Source organism: Lemur catta, chromosome 2 (assembly GCF_020740605.2).
Source record: "Lemur catta isolate mLemCat1 chromosome 2, mLemCat1.pri, whole genome shotgun sequence".
NCBI classification, from domain to species: Eukaryota; Metazoa; Chordata; class Mammalia; order Primates; family Lemuridae; genus Lemur; species Lemur catta.
In genome coordinates, this window is record NC_059129.1 from 133941762 (window position 1) to 133955851 (window position 14090).

General features: G+C 41.8%; 1 protein-coding gene across 1 annotated transcript in view; it reads left to right on the plus strand.

Moving 5' to 3' along the window:
- Nucleotides 1-14090, plus strand: part of MTHFD1L (methylenetetrahydrofolate dehydrogenase (NADP+ dependent) 1 like) — a 186577-nt gene that overhangs the window by 24682 nt on the left and 147805 nt on the right. Inside the window, exon 8 of the mRNA XM_045544570.1 lies at nt 7425-7536. Within this exon, the coding sequence (XP_045400526.1) occupies nt 7425-7536 (112 nt within the window). The remainder of the gene's footprint in view (nt 1-7424; nt 7537-14090) is intronic.

Consider the following 14090-nt stretch of genomic DNA (forward strand, 5'->3'; position numbering starts at 1 on the left):
GTTAGCAGAGCCTGGCTCTCTTTTCCATGCCTTCTCCTCCAAGGTGAAGCTTTCTAAGGACACGGAATTAGACTCTTTTAATGGGAAGGCCTTAAACATAATCTATAACAATAAGGCACCTTATATTTGTGTAGAGATTTCATTTTCAGGGCTTTTTTATATATGTTATCTCATTCATGCTACGACCCTGGAAACGAGGTATTGTGTTCACCGAGAGCCTTGGTTCTGACTGTTGCTGATGAGGGAGCAGCGTCTGGACTTGAATCCAGGTCGTGGGACTCCACCCACTGTGCTCTCCTGCCTGCGTCTCAATTCCTCACTTTTCAGAGGAGACGACCGAGGCCCGGAGAGTTTCTCAAAGGAAGTGGAATGCAGAACCGTGTGGGTGTGCGGTGTGAGGTTCAGCATTGGAAATCGGAAATGTTAGGAAATGCAACGCTAAATTTCCCACGGCAACATCGATTTGAGTGACTGTGAACACGCCGTATGTACTAAAGTACGTGGGTAGCGTCATACACATAAATCCTGAGGGCTCTGATTCCTCTGTGAAGCCCAGCTTGCTTGGTGTTGCTCTGGGAACTGTAACTTCAGCATTTCCTCATTTCTGTGCTCCGTGCTCCTGAGTCTCTGTCACGTGAGGGAAGTTCCCCCTCCCCACACTCTCTCTCAGCCCTACTCTGTAATGTAATTTTTTTCCTAGGGTGTGAGTGAGTGTGAGAAAGGGAATTAATTTTGATGAAGGGCATCCATTACTAGGTTTGAGGTTGCTTGTTCCTTTTTTATCATCTGTCATGACTTTAGTATCGAGCTCACTTCTGGAGTGATTATCTGTCTTTTCTAACATTTTGGACACAACTGAATATCTTTGATATTCTCAAATAGTGAGCAGTAAGTTGAATGATGAAGTAAGAGGTGAACTTAGGAACATTTAGAAAAAGGAAGATCATTTAATTATCCTTTAGGAGGAAAATGGTAGATAAATGCTGTAATCATAATTCCCAGTTGTCCATTTGGCTTGTAGTCAGTCTGATTTATGCAATAACCATAAGAAATGTCTTACAATTTTAAAAGCCAATAATCTGTTCTACTGATCACAGAGGAGAGTGGAAAAACGAAATACACCCAATTCCTGAAAGGAAAAAAATTATCCCAGGATGAGATCACTGGGTGGATGTGGAGTGGGGACAATACCTTGTGCTGCAATTGTCATCCTCTTATCTTGCCAAAGTATTACAACATCTGAATGGAAATGGTCTGACATTCTTATTTCAGAGTAGTTACGCTGTTATTTTCACCTTCCTATTTGATAGTATGCTTCATATTTCAGGGAAAGGTGAGCCTTAATTCCTAGATGCAAAGCAATCATTTCATAGTAGAGGTTCGGTTAATTTCAAATAAAAAGTTAAACATTCTAAGTTAGAAAAATTTATGAATAAGCAGGGATTCTGCTCATGACAAATTTTGCCTGAATGAAATTTCCATATGCAGACAACACGCGCTACTCAAATGGCAGACATATACCAGGCATGGTTGCTAATGCCTGTTTCTATAGTAAAATCACCAGTGAATTCCTAATTGCCAAAAATGTATTTTTTGCTTTTATCTTGCTTGACCACTGGTGTCATTTAAACCTGCTGGCCACACCCTTTCCCCTCACCGTACATGAAAACGGCTCTTTCTGCCCTTCTTAACTCCTGGTCCACACCGTGGGCTCCATCATTTGTTCTTCATCTGGTCCTCCCCAAGATGTATGTTCGCCTGCCTTCCTTGCCATTCTGCCTGTTTCCCTTGGGAAATCTAATCCAAGCTTCTGGTTTTAACCACTGCCCACATGTGGATGCATCCCGACTGCCTCCCCACGCTCCCAGAGCACTGTCAGTTCCAAACCTGTGCATCCTGCATCCTGCCTGACACCTCACTGGGGATGTCTCAGTATCATGCTTCTCCTCGCACCCTTCTAGCGCATTTTCAATCCAGCTTGCAGAGGAATCTTCCTAAAACACGTTGACTGCATGAGGGCAGCCATACAGCATAGCCCAACCTGACAGCTACTTGTCTGTTACCAAGAAAAGGTGAGCTTGGCCAGGCTTGGTGTCTCATGCCTGTAATGCCAGAATGTTGGGAGGATCTCTTGAGGCCAGGAGTTCAAGACCAGCCTGGGCAACATAGCAAGACCCCTACCTCTACAAAAAATAAAATAAAAAATTTAGCCGGTGTGGTGGCGCACACCTGTAGTCCCAGCTATTCAGGAGGCTGAGGCAGGAGGATCACTTGAGCCCAGAAGTCCAAGGCTGCAGTGAGCTATGATTATGCCACTGCACTCCAGCCAGGGTGACAGAGCGAGACCCTGTCTCTAAGAAAAAAGAAAAAAAAGGAAAGAAAAGAAAAGGTAGGCCGGGCACAGTGGCTCACGCCTGTAATCCTAACACTCTGGGAGGCCGAGGTGGGCGGATCGTTTGAGCTTAGGAGTTCCAGACCAGCCTGAGCAAGAGCGAGACCCCGTCTCTACTAAAAATAGAAAGAAATGATCTGGACAACTAAAATATACATATATATATAAAGTTAGCTGGGCATGGTGGTGCATGCCTGTAGTCCCAGCTACTCGGGAGGCTGAGGCAGGAGGATTGCTTGAGCTCAGGAGTTTGAGGTTGCTGTGAGCTGGGCTGACGCCACAGCACTCTAGCCCCAGCAACAGAGTGAGACTCTATCTCAAAAAAATTTTTTAAATTTTAAAAATAAAAAAAAAAAAAAGGAAATGTGTGAAAATTTGGAAATTTTGACATCTTATAAAACAAAAGCAACACTTAACTCTTTAGGACTTTGCCATGAGATAGTCTAGGAGCCTTGATGCTATGTAAGATTTTCACAGACACACCCGGTCTTATTACAAAGCGTGAAGAATCTGCTGTGGAGCACAGTGGGATCCATAAAGCCACTTAACTGCACACGTAAACCGCAGTGTATCCCAGTTCGCTGAAAGTGAAGGACCAAGTGAGGCGACCACCTTGGTGTGGTAGAGCCCTCCCTTCCCTCGGCACCCCTCCCTGTTCTGTGGGTGTGACTGCTGACCAGCTAGCACGCGGGCACTGACCAAGAATGCCCAGTCTACCCAGGTATTAAATAGTAGTAAAGCTTACTTTCCATGTTGTGTGAGGAATATAAGTATAAATCGAATGTTTAATGCTTTCTTCTCCTGTGTCAGTAGCTTGCCCTGTGCCCCTGCATCTTAAAGATCCCAGCTGTAAATCTTCCAGGCAGGGGCTGGGTTTTTGTTTTTAGATCCTCACCTACCCAGGGTCTGCCCCAATGGCACTTGAGAGATGTCATGTGAATTAGTATATTAACTAAAGAATCCTGGATCTCTTTTCATCTTTTTAGTTATTATATTCTTTTTTTTTTTTTTTTTTTTTTTTGGGGGGACAGTGTCTCACTCTATCATCCAAGCTGGAGTGTAGTGGTGTCATAGCTCACTACAGCCTCAAACTCCTGGGCTCAAGCCATACTCCTGCCTCAACTTCCCAAGTAGCTAGAACTATGGGTGCACGCCAGCACACTCAGCTAATTTTTCTATTTTTTGTAGAGATAGGGTCTCACTATGTTGCTCAGGCTGGTCTTGAACTCCTGTCCTCAAGAGATCCTCCCATCTTGGACTCTCAAAATGGTGGGATTATAGGCATGAGCCACTGTGCCTGGCCTAGTTACTGTCATTATAGAAGCGCATCTTTGCTGGAGAAAGCACTTACTTGTTGCTAATTTTTTAAAAGTAACATTCCTCATGTTGAACTTTGTTTTCTGAACTGTGTTGATAACGTTTGAAGGAAGCAGAAACAGGTTGCATGAGTCTCAGGTGATCTCATACCTGAGATTCTCATAATGAATTCTTTCAAAACATGTTGATAGCAGAAGATAAATTGTCTTCTAGCCAAGAGGGTGGGCTGTACTTTCTGTAGATTAAAAAAAATTTTAATGTATTTATTTGCTAAATACAAGATTATGACAGTCCATATAACTTTCTAGATCTCCCTGTCCTCCCTTCCTCCTGCCCCTTCATGTTCTGATGCTGTGCCTGCACCAGGTTAAAACATTGACTGTCACACTAGAAAAAAATTTTTTCCTTGGAGCCATGGTGTTTTATTTTGAAAATAGAATAAAAATTTTGAAAATAAAATGATCCTTTCTAATTTAATGAAAAAAATTGTTATTTTTTATTGTTCTTTTTTGCGTGAATTATGTGCAATTTGAAAAATAGTTCTCTTGGCTCCCAAGATGAAGAGATGTGTAAGTTACACGTGCTTCATGAGGCCCCAGCCTCAGAGCTAGCGTGAGTTAAATACAACTCACATGGCACTTAATGTGTTAAAAATCACCAACTTAGAGAAAAATCGTTTTCATGTTATCTAAACTGCTGCACATCCACATGCTCCACATTACATGTCTGCATCTCTGTGTCTTGCTATTGTTTTAACATTTGGTCCTCTGCCTGGGGAGTGGGTGGTTCACTTTAAGCTGTTCTACTCAGGTCTCAGCAGAGAAAACAATATTTGGTTATGAGGTAGAATTTCAAGCCAAGCTTTGGCCAGGGTCTTTCCCATCTGGGAGGAGGAAAGTAGGAACAGCAAGCGAGACGATAATTCTCCTCGAATTTTAGCTCATTAAAATCTTCCCTCATCCTCAGTGGGTTATTTATTGATTTAAGCATCTAGCACTTTTCCTTTCCAGAAAGAATTAACATCCATGATGTGATCATTGCTAAGGGAGGAGATTTTTGTCTTTTCTCGGTGGGATTAACTGTCCGCCGGTTGCTTATTAACGCAGCCCACTTTAGAGCCGTGTGGAGGTACGGAGTGGAGGGGCAGGAATGAGAGTTCTGAGATTTATTTATTTATTTTTTTCTTTTCTTGATGGGCCTCTATGGTTACAGAGGTTTCTGAGATTTATAGGTAATGAAAAGAACAGGTTTTATCAAAGACACCACGTGTAGGAAACTAAGTGTTCTTAGGGGACTTATGTGAACCTGTGATCCTTGGCTTTTTCCAAAATGAACATTTCATTCTTGTTCCTGTTAATCTTGTTTTTATAGATATTTTAACATGTGCTGTTTTTGCTGCTCTTGGGCATGAAAATCTCGCAAAAGGCTGTTTCTGATCCGCTGATCTGCAACAAGCCTTAAATGTTTGCATTTTTCTTGAGGATGACTGTGCTTGATTTTATGACAGTAGTGTATGTAAGTGAAGAAATATTTTTTTTTTAAAGTGAAAGCAAGATTTATTCAGAAACTGTAGAAAGTCTACTCTACAGACAGAGCAGAGGCAAGTTCTCCCTGCAGAGGCAAACTGGCTGAAGAAATACTTTTTTAACATAAATGTTTAAAATCTTCTTCCCACTAGAACACTTTTGTTCCCTAAATATAACATCACCCAGAAATCTAGCTGCCTTTCAGATTTATCTGTAGAGCTGCAGGGCTCGCGTGGGGCTTGAACCACTGGGCTGCTGGTGATGTTGGCTGCAGACTTCTTGGTGCAGGTTAGCAGGGTTATGGCCGTGTGGCACAGAAGAAGAATCGTTATCTGGGCAAATTTCGGTATGGATTTCTTTTCTTTTTAATATGATTGATACAGTAGATTCAGCGCGACACCATTTCAGTGTGCTCTTCTATTTCCTGTGCCGTAGTAAAGTAAGGCACCAACGAGCAGGAAAGGCTGTTTGCTCATTAGTGGGCTCAATGAGCGTTAATGTACTTTTCCCTATTTGCATGGTCAAATGGATCAGAGATTTCCAGGCTATTAACTTTTGAAAGTTGGCTTTGCCAGCTCTATGAAAGACATGCATTTAAATTGTCATCATGCTCTTCCTCTATTAGGAGACTTGGGGCCACCCTTGACCTGGCCTTTTTTGTTCATAAACCAGGTAGGACTGTCATGGATTGCCCTCATGACCATCTTGTTTCAAAATTACTAAAAGGCTTCAGCTGATGTATCCTCTTGCCCAAACACTGCTAGAAATTCTCAGGCTGGAGAGCTGGCGAGATCCTCAGTGATCAGCTTATCCAAGCTGGGAGTGGATGAGGACGTGTTGGCTGGTTGGGTGGGTGGTTTGGTGGTGGTGGTGTTGTATTTTGTCTTCTGCCCTTCTGTCTGTCTGATCCTAGAGACTCTGCAGTCAGCTGCAGGGCATTGAAATCCCTAGACAGGACAGTGTGGGGGGTGGGGCGGGCACCCTCCGTGTTGGAGAATGAGTGGCAGGCATCTTCTACCTTGTAGAGTATCTCCAAGATGGGGTTCATTAGGAGACACAGGGCATAACGTAGAGTTACTTAAACTCTAAGGACCTCAGTTTCCTTGTCTATTAAACGAGCATCGTAACACTAATCTCACATATCTGGGATAGTCAATGAGATAGTACTCATAGCACCTAGCTGACTCGTGTGCACTTGTCTAATACACCTTGTTCATCTTTCCCTCCATGTGGGGGTCCAGTTTGAAATCATCACTTGCTTAGTGGTGCCTGGAAAGGTGGTCATTCTTTGGTTAAGGTCAGAGCCAACTTTTTTGCCCTATGTCTAGATGTAACCTTCCTACCAGATGTGTTCCTACAGCACCGTATGATCAAAATACAAACAGGATGGACATTAAGAATGTGTTTTGTAGTAGTGAGTTGCATTCTTTCCACTTTCTCAGAAAAATAAAAAAAGCAGTTGGACAAGAGACTAACCAGGGCCTCAAGGAAAATGCGATTGTTTCTCAAGCTCCTAGAAATCCTTTTATGAATATAGTAAAATTCCACGTGGGTCTAATTTTGAGTATGGCACTGTACAGGCTGACAGGCCCACTGTGCTGATCAAACCTTCCTGTGGCTTCACCAGGACAGGACAGCCCTTGTTTTTGCTCCTAAGCCACTTCATGAGTCAGATGCCACCTCCTCACATCCCCACCAATGCCCAGGTCTTCTTCCTTTCAGTTTACTGCTGTCACCAGGATAGTTTTCTTTGCACTATCCTTTCTTTTTGAGACAGGGTCTCACTCTGTTGCCCAGGCTGGAGTGCAGTGGCATCATCATAGCTCACTGTAACTTTGAACGCCTGGGCTCAAGCAATCCTTCTGCCTCCCTTTTTCTTGATATTGCAATTAGTGGTGAAAACACATAAATTATAATACTCCACACAGTGTATGCTGAACTTACTGCACTGAAGAAATGTTTAAAGTCCTATTTTCTTTTCTTTCTAGGATATGATAATCAAGTTCTGTTTGTACTAATATATGCTTGAAAGGATTCAGCAAAACAATTCCATCCATGTTAGCAGTTTGGAACAAAACTCTGGATTTGTGATTTATGTCTCTTAGGCTAAAAACATTTGACATCAGCAGTTAGTCATGTATTTATGCTTCAAATTAAAATGTGTGTGTTTTTGTCCTTTTCTCTTTTAGCTTCATGAGGCTGACGTTGTTATCTTAGGCTCCCCTAAACCAGAAGAGATTCCTCTTACTTGGATACAACCAGGAACTACTGTTCTCAATTGCTCCCATGACTTCCTGTCAGGTAAATGTCTTAACATCTGTATGGAGCTGCTGATTCAGATGTGAGTCAGTTATGAGAAATGTTAACCTTATTGAATAGAGTATGTTCCTGGAATGTGGGTTGTAGTTCGTGTAAACATATAGGGTGGGAAACTTAGAGCGTTGGTTGAGGCGCTTACCTGTTGGGTTACAACCGTGTCGTCAGGCTGAGAGAAGCCAAGATGGCGGTTGAGGTGGTGCCTCCTGCTCCCTCACGCTGAAGGCTCCCCCTACAGGCCTAAAATAGGTGATTTGTGTATGTGTGCAATAAACTAGAAATAGTGGTTTTCAGTCTCTGAACACATAGTGGAATCATTTCTTCCAAAGAAATCTCAGCAGAATCTCAACAGATGAAAGCTTGCGCTGCAGGGAAGGGTGGCAGCGGCGCCGGCCTCTGTGTCTCCCTGATTTACCCGGGCAGTGATCCCTGAAGCACTCTTCCGGGGAGCCCCAAAGTCGCTGAGAACAGTATGAAAATCACCATGAGAAACAAATGGTTTGAGGATTGGTGCTGCTATTAATATTTGACGGCATTTCTCCAAGGGACCCAGGAATGCTGTGGACCATGCCAGGCCTGTCTTTAGAGTATCTCAAGCTGTGCCCACAGCTAAGCAGCCAGCCCAGGGGCCAGTGGGTGCCAGCCCAGAGTGGGTGTCTTCTCCAATTCACAGAAAGACATGGAGGCTAAGAAAGCCTTGGACCACATCCAGCCCTGCTCAGCAAGGGCCTGAGTGGCATAGGTAGGCGAGAGACAATGGCAAAGGGAGGCAGAGGAACCCTCCTTTCTTGTTAATTTGGCTTTGGCCCCCAAATTTCAACATGGAGGAGAGGACTATGTTGGGTTGGGCTGGAGGGCAGGGGCAGCCTTTCCCCCAGAGCTGGGCAGAACATGCACCACAGTCATGGAGGCCTCTGCTCTCTTTCACCTCTGCCAGGGACATACTTGAGTTTGAAATCTTGAAACCTAGGCAGCCCCACAGAAGAGAGTAAGCCATACCCAGGGGTGACATTGACCCTCCCCTCTAGGAAATGCAGGTCCTCCCAGAATTGACCAATGGGATTAAAAAGCCCTTGGAATTGAAGAGGGTGGAATGGATGGAAGAGTCCAAGGAAGATGCTCAGGAGCTTCCCAGATGGCTCACACACTCGGCTCTTGCACCAAGAGCACACGGATGGGCTGGGCACAGTGACTCACACCACCTCTACAAAAAAAATTTAAAAATAAACTAATTAGCCAGGCATGGTGGTGTGCACCTGTAGGCCCAGCGACCCAGGAGGCTGAGGCAGGAGGATCACTTGAGCCTAGGAGTTCAAGGCTGTAGTGAGCTATGATCATGCCACTGTGCTCCAGCCTGGGTGACAGAGTAAGACTCTGTCCCCCGAAAAATCCAAAAGCACACAGATGAATGAAGCAATTAGAGGTGCAATGTGAGTGTGAGGTTAATGGCTCTTTTTAACAAATAGAAGGCATATACATAACTTCTTTAAAATATATGTAGGGTCTGCATATAACTTTTTTTACCTAAAAAAAAAAAAAAAAAGTCTGACTTATTAATGGTGAACGAGACAGATTTGTCCCTGTATTCAAAATCTCAGATTAAGAAAACTAATTCTGACATTTGTTTCTGTTAAATGAATGCTTCTTTGCTGCAATATGTACTTGCTGCTTTTTGTTAAAGTTCATATTTAGGATAATTTTGGCATAGTCCCGCATGGACATAGGAGAGTCTACTTTGATGTTCTTTTGTAATCCACTTAAGCCCTTTGATTATATGACAGTGACATACCTTATTAGTGAAACACCTTTATTTTTAATAAGGTTTTTTTTGTGACACTTATTTTTTGAAAATGTTTCCCAAAACCTTGGATTTCAATGTAACAATTCTCTTGGGGAAGAGGGGAGAGGCCAAAGCATTATAGATGCTCCTTGACTTAAAGTGGGGCTACACCCAGATAAACCCATCATACGTTGAAAATATCTTAAGTCGGAAATAGGTGTTTGGTAGACATGCTGGGACGCTAAAACACAAATATCCCCCAAAGAGCTGGCAACTCCATACTCCGTACAGTGTTGGTTGTGTGCCCTACTGATCACGTGGCTGACTGGGTTCGCTGTTGCTGCTGCCCAACATCTCAAGCAGCATCTTTTTCCCCTGGGAAAAGATCAAAATTCCAAGTACAGCCTCTACTGAACGTAGTGTATCGCTTTTGCACTATTGTAAAGTCAAAAAACAGTAAGTTGAGACATGGTAAGTCAGGAAGCATCTGTATATTTTGAAATGATTCTATTATATACAAGTAGACTGGTTACAGTTAGTTTATTTTAAATATATCTGGTCCAATTGTCATAGTTTTTGTGTTGATTTTTTGTTTTTATTTTTATTTTTTGAGACAGTCTGTCTGTCACCCAGTCTAGAGTGCCATGGCATCAGCCTAGCTCACAGCAACCTCAAACTCCTGGGCTCAAGCGATCCTCCTGCACCAGCCTTCCAAGTAGCTGGGACTACAGGCACGTGCCACCACACCCAGCTAATTTTTTCTATTTTTAATAGAGACAGGGTCTCGCTTTTGTTCAGGCTGGTCTCGAACTCCTGACCTCAAGTGGCCTCCCAGAGTGCTAGGATTACAGGCGTGATCCACCGCTCCAGCCTCATGTTGATTTTTGAATGCCCTGTACCTAGAATGGTGCCTGACACCTAGTAAGCACTCAGTGAATATTGGGTGTTGAATGATAAATGTGGACTCAGGGTTGTACTCTGCTCGTGGTTTTCAGTTTGTTGCACATTTTTTAGAGATGTTTCTTTGAACTTGGTCTCCCATTTAAAAATGGGGCTGGCAGAGCACATTGAGACAAAGATGCGGAAAGTTATGCTGATGATATAGACGAACATTTCCCAGATAGTACTATTCATAATAATGTTGCATTTCTAAAAAGTCAAAGTTATAATTTTAGCAACTTTAATCTATGAGTAAATTGGATAAAGATATTTTCCCTCTTCATAATCTTGCTGCTTTAAACAAATAAATAGACTTTTAAACATTATTAAAAAGAAAAGTGCTTTTGCTTAAACTTAAGATCAGAAGAAGAATGTTTAATAAACTTGAGGCTGGTGAAGGCAGGGTTTGTAATGAAATTTTCATTCTCACCTTAATGGTACAGGTCCCTTCCCCTCCCTGCTGTAAAAATAGATGGGATGTGGTGACTTCTGAGGAGGTAATTCTGTAGAGCCATTTTATTGAATACCTACTCCTAGGAGAGATTTTCCTGATGGCTTATATCCTAGAAGCAGAGCTCAGAAAACAATTATACCGGCCGGGTGATGTGGCTCACGCCTATAATCATAACACTCTGGGAGGCCGAGGCGAGTAGATTGCTCGAGGTCAGGAGTTCAAGACCAGCCTGAGCAAGAGTGAGACCCCATCTCTACTAAAAATAGAAAGAAATTATCTGGCCAACTAAAATAAATATATATATATATATATATATATAGAAAAAATTAGCCAGGCATGGTGGCGCATGCCTGTAGTCCCAGCTACTGGGGAGGCTGAGGCAGTAGGATCCCTTAAGCCCAGGAGTTTGAGGTTGCTGTGAGCTAGGCTGACGCCACGGCACTCACTCTAGCCTGGGCAACAGAGTGAGACTCTGTCTCAAAAAAAAAAAAAAAGAAAAGAAAAAAGAAAACAATACAATTATACCTAACTTGTTGGGTCTGTTCACTCTGCTATTACATGAGTCAAATGTTTACATTTTAAAACTGGGAAATGTCAATGTTCTGTTTTCTAGCTATAAAAATAACTACTGTTTTATTATTAACAAACTATTTCAAATGAGAGGAACGTGCCGTGATCTTGTAATGCCCTGCTTGCTAAAGAGCAGAATTCGCCCTAAGCAAGACCATTTTGTATCCTGTTAGGACTTATTTACTGATGTACCAAATGGGACCAAGGAGAAGCTGGTCTTATGTCTGGGCCCAGAGAATAGTATCGAAACAGCAACTTTGTGGTTTGGAGTAGTTTACGGCATCATTTTCAGTTCACATAATTCTATTTGGTGTAGAGTAGGGGAAGAGCCCTCAGCCATGTCCCAGGATGTGCTAAGGAGCTGCAGGACCCTGCGGGACCTTGGGCCTTCCCTCTTATGGCTCTGAAAGGAGACAGTATCATATAGTAGAAAGAGCATGGACTTTAGCATCAGGATTAACCTGAGGAGGAGAAGAGAGTTAGGTTTTTTTAAAGCTCTTAATTGCATTGCACTTTGGTTGCGTTACTTTAAGCAAATCACTTAAGCTCTCTGATCCTCACTTTCCTTGCAGGTAAAACAGGAGCAAGGGTTTTGGGGGGAATGACTGAGGTCCTACTCAGGTGCAGTGCCTCTTTGATACCGCCAGCAAATGTGGATCCACCCCAGCACTTCTTCCCTCCACTTCATTTTGCCATGTCACCAGCTCATAAAATAGCTTTCAGACTTCATCTTAGCAGAACAAAAGTTTATATATGAAAAATCAAGTCCAGGGAAGGAAAGAAGTCTAGTGAAATTCTGAAAATGTAAGAAGGCAGCTTTAGAGAAATTGAACATACGTGTAATTTAATCACTATCCTAATGTGTTAATATTTGGAATAAAATAGGGATATTTGTTTATGACTTATGAATTTCATTCTAAAATCTGTTGTATCTCTAACCTGTTTTCCTTTATTTTTTCTTGGAACTTCTGGATATTTTGGATCTATCCCTGAGATACATTGCCAGTTTTCCATTTCAAATTTTAGTTAGTTCTCAATATAATATATTTGGTTTTTTACTTTTTTATAATCTAATCTTTGTTTATTTATTTATTTTTGAGACAGAGTCTTGCTCTGTCGCCCAGGCTAGAGTGCAGTGGCATCATGATAGCTCACTCCAGCCTCAAATTCCTGGGCTCAAGTGATTCTCCTGCCTCAGCCTCCCAAAGTGTTGAGACTACAGATGTGAGCCACTGAGCCTGGCCTGGTTTTTTACCTTTTTAAAAGGTTCAAGTCGTTTAAAATATGTAGCCCTGTATTAATCTCTTTCTTAATTTGGTTTCAGTGGTTCCAAAAGGACTGCTTATGTAAGTTGACACTAATATTTTAATTACATTCCTTTAATCATTTCTTACATTGTATTCTTTTAAAAACAATAGTGATAGACTGTCATTTAATAGTAACAGGATTCAAATGATTTAAACTAGGAATGCAACTCTTGAGAGCACTGCCACAAAAATTATACTAAATGATTTATACTAATTCAATTTATTGCTTACTTTTTATCCTATGTAGTTAATATATTTAGCTTAAAAATTAATCACCAGTGTGTTTTCTAAAAAAGTCTTATCTGTGCTAGTTTCCAATTTTTAGCTCTTCCTGATTTTAAAACCTCAGATAAATTTTTTAGAGTAACTTGTTCTCCTAGAGGGGGAAAAAATATTTGAGAGTTCAGTCTACGGGTTCCTAGAGCACTTTTGCGATAAGAAGGGGGCTCTTGGCCAGACTATGCAAAAGCCAAGAAGTTTTCATAGAGCAGAGATGACAGGACGACTGAAATTTGCCTTGGTCCCTCCCACTCCACTGATTGTTCTGGCAAAGTTCCCAGGGTGGTCTCAGAACAGCTCGTGTCAGGGAAAGGGCTGTTCTGATTTCCAAGGAAAGCAAGATAACATTTTGGCTTTAAATGTTCTTATTGCATAAAGTTTGGTTATAAGAAAAATTATAAATGAAAGGCTGTCTTTTAAAGTGATTCATTGACTTGTCCCTGGAGAAATCACAAGTTAAATGAGAGCACTTTGTGGGAAGTGAAAAGACCCAAGCACGCTTGGGGACAGGATCCCTGTTAGATTCTGATCCCAGGGCGCCTCCCAGGCCCAGGTTAGACAACCTCCAGGTGGAGTCCTGTCTTCACACAGGCAAGGGGGTGAAACAAGGATTTCCTTTCTCAATTCTCTGTAGCCATGAAATTTATTAAGAATGTATTCCTGATTCCATGAGTGACCAGTCTTCGTTGCTTCAAATTCTCTGGATTCAGAACTTTTAATTCAATTTTAAGATTGTATTGATTCCTACTACAAAAGCTCATGGTAGGAAATTTGCAAACTATAGAATAGTGTACAGAAAGAAATAACTTCTGATCTCATCACCTCGAGATAACCATTGTACATTTTTCCATAAAAATGAAAATAATATGATACTAAAAGCATTACTGAACTGTTTCTTCAAAAAGAGAAATACTGGGTCCTACAAGATTCTTCTAAAGTTTAAAATATATGTACTTGTACATGTATATAAAAATAAATAAGAGAGTAGGGGTTTTGTGCTGTTTTAATATCTTTGTTGTTTTTAATTATATGTTTTTTAATGGGCCAAAAGTTACCTTTGCAAGTAGTAAACCTTAGTTACTAGGCATAAAAATCAGTGTAAACAAAGTCAACTTTCCTAGCTGCTGGTGGACATTCTTTAGTGTTCCAAGGACTGCCACTTTATCACTCCTGCTTTTTATACTTGTTGACTGTGAGTTTGGGGCATAGC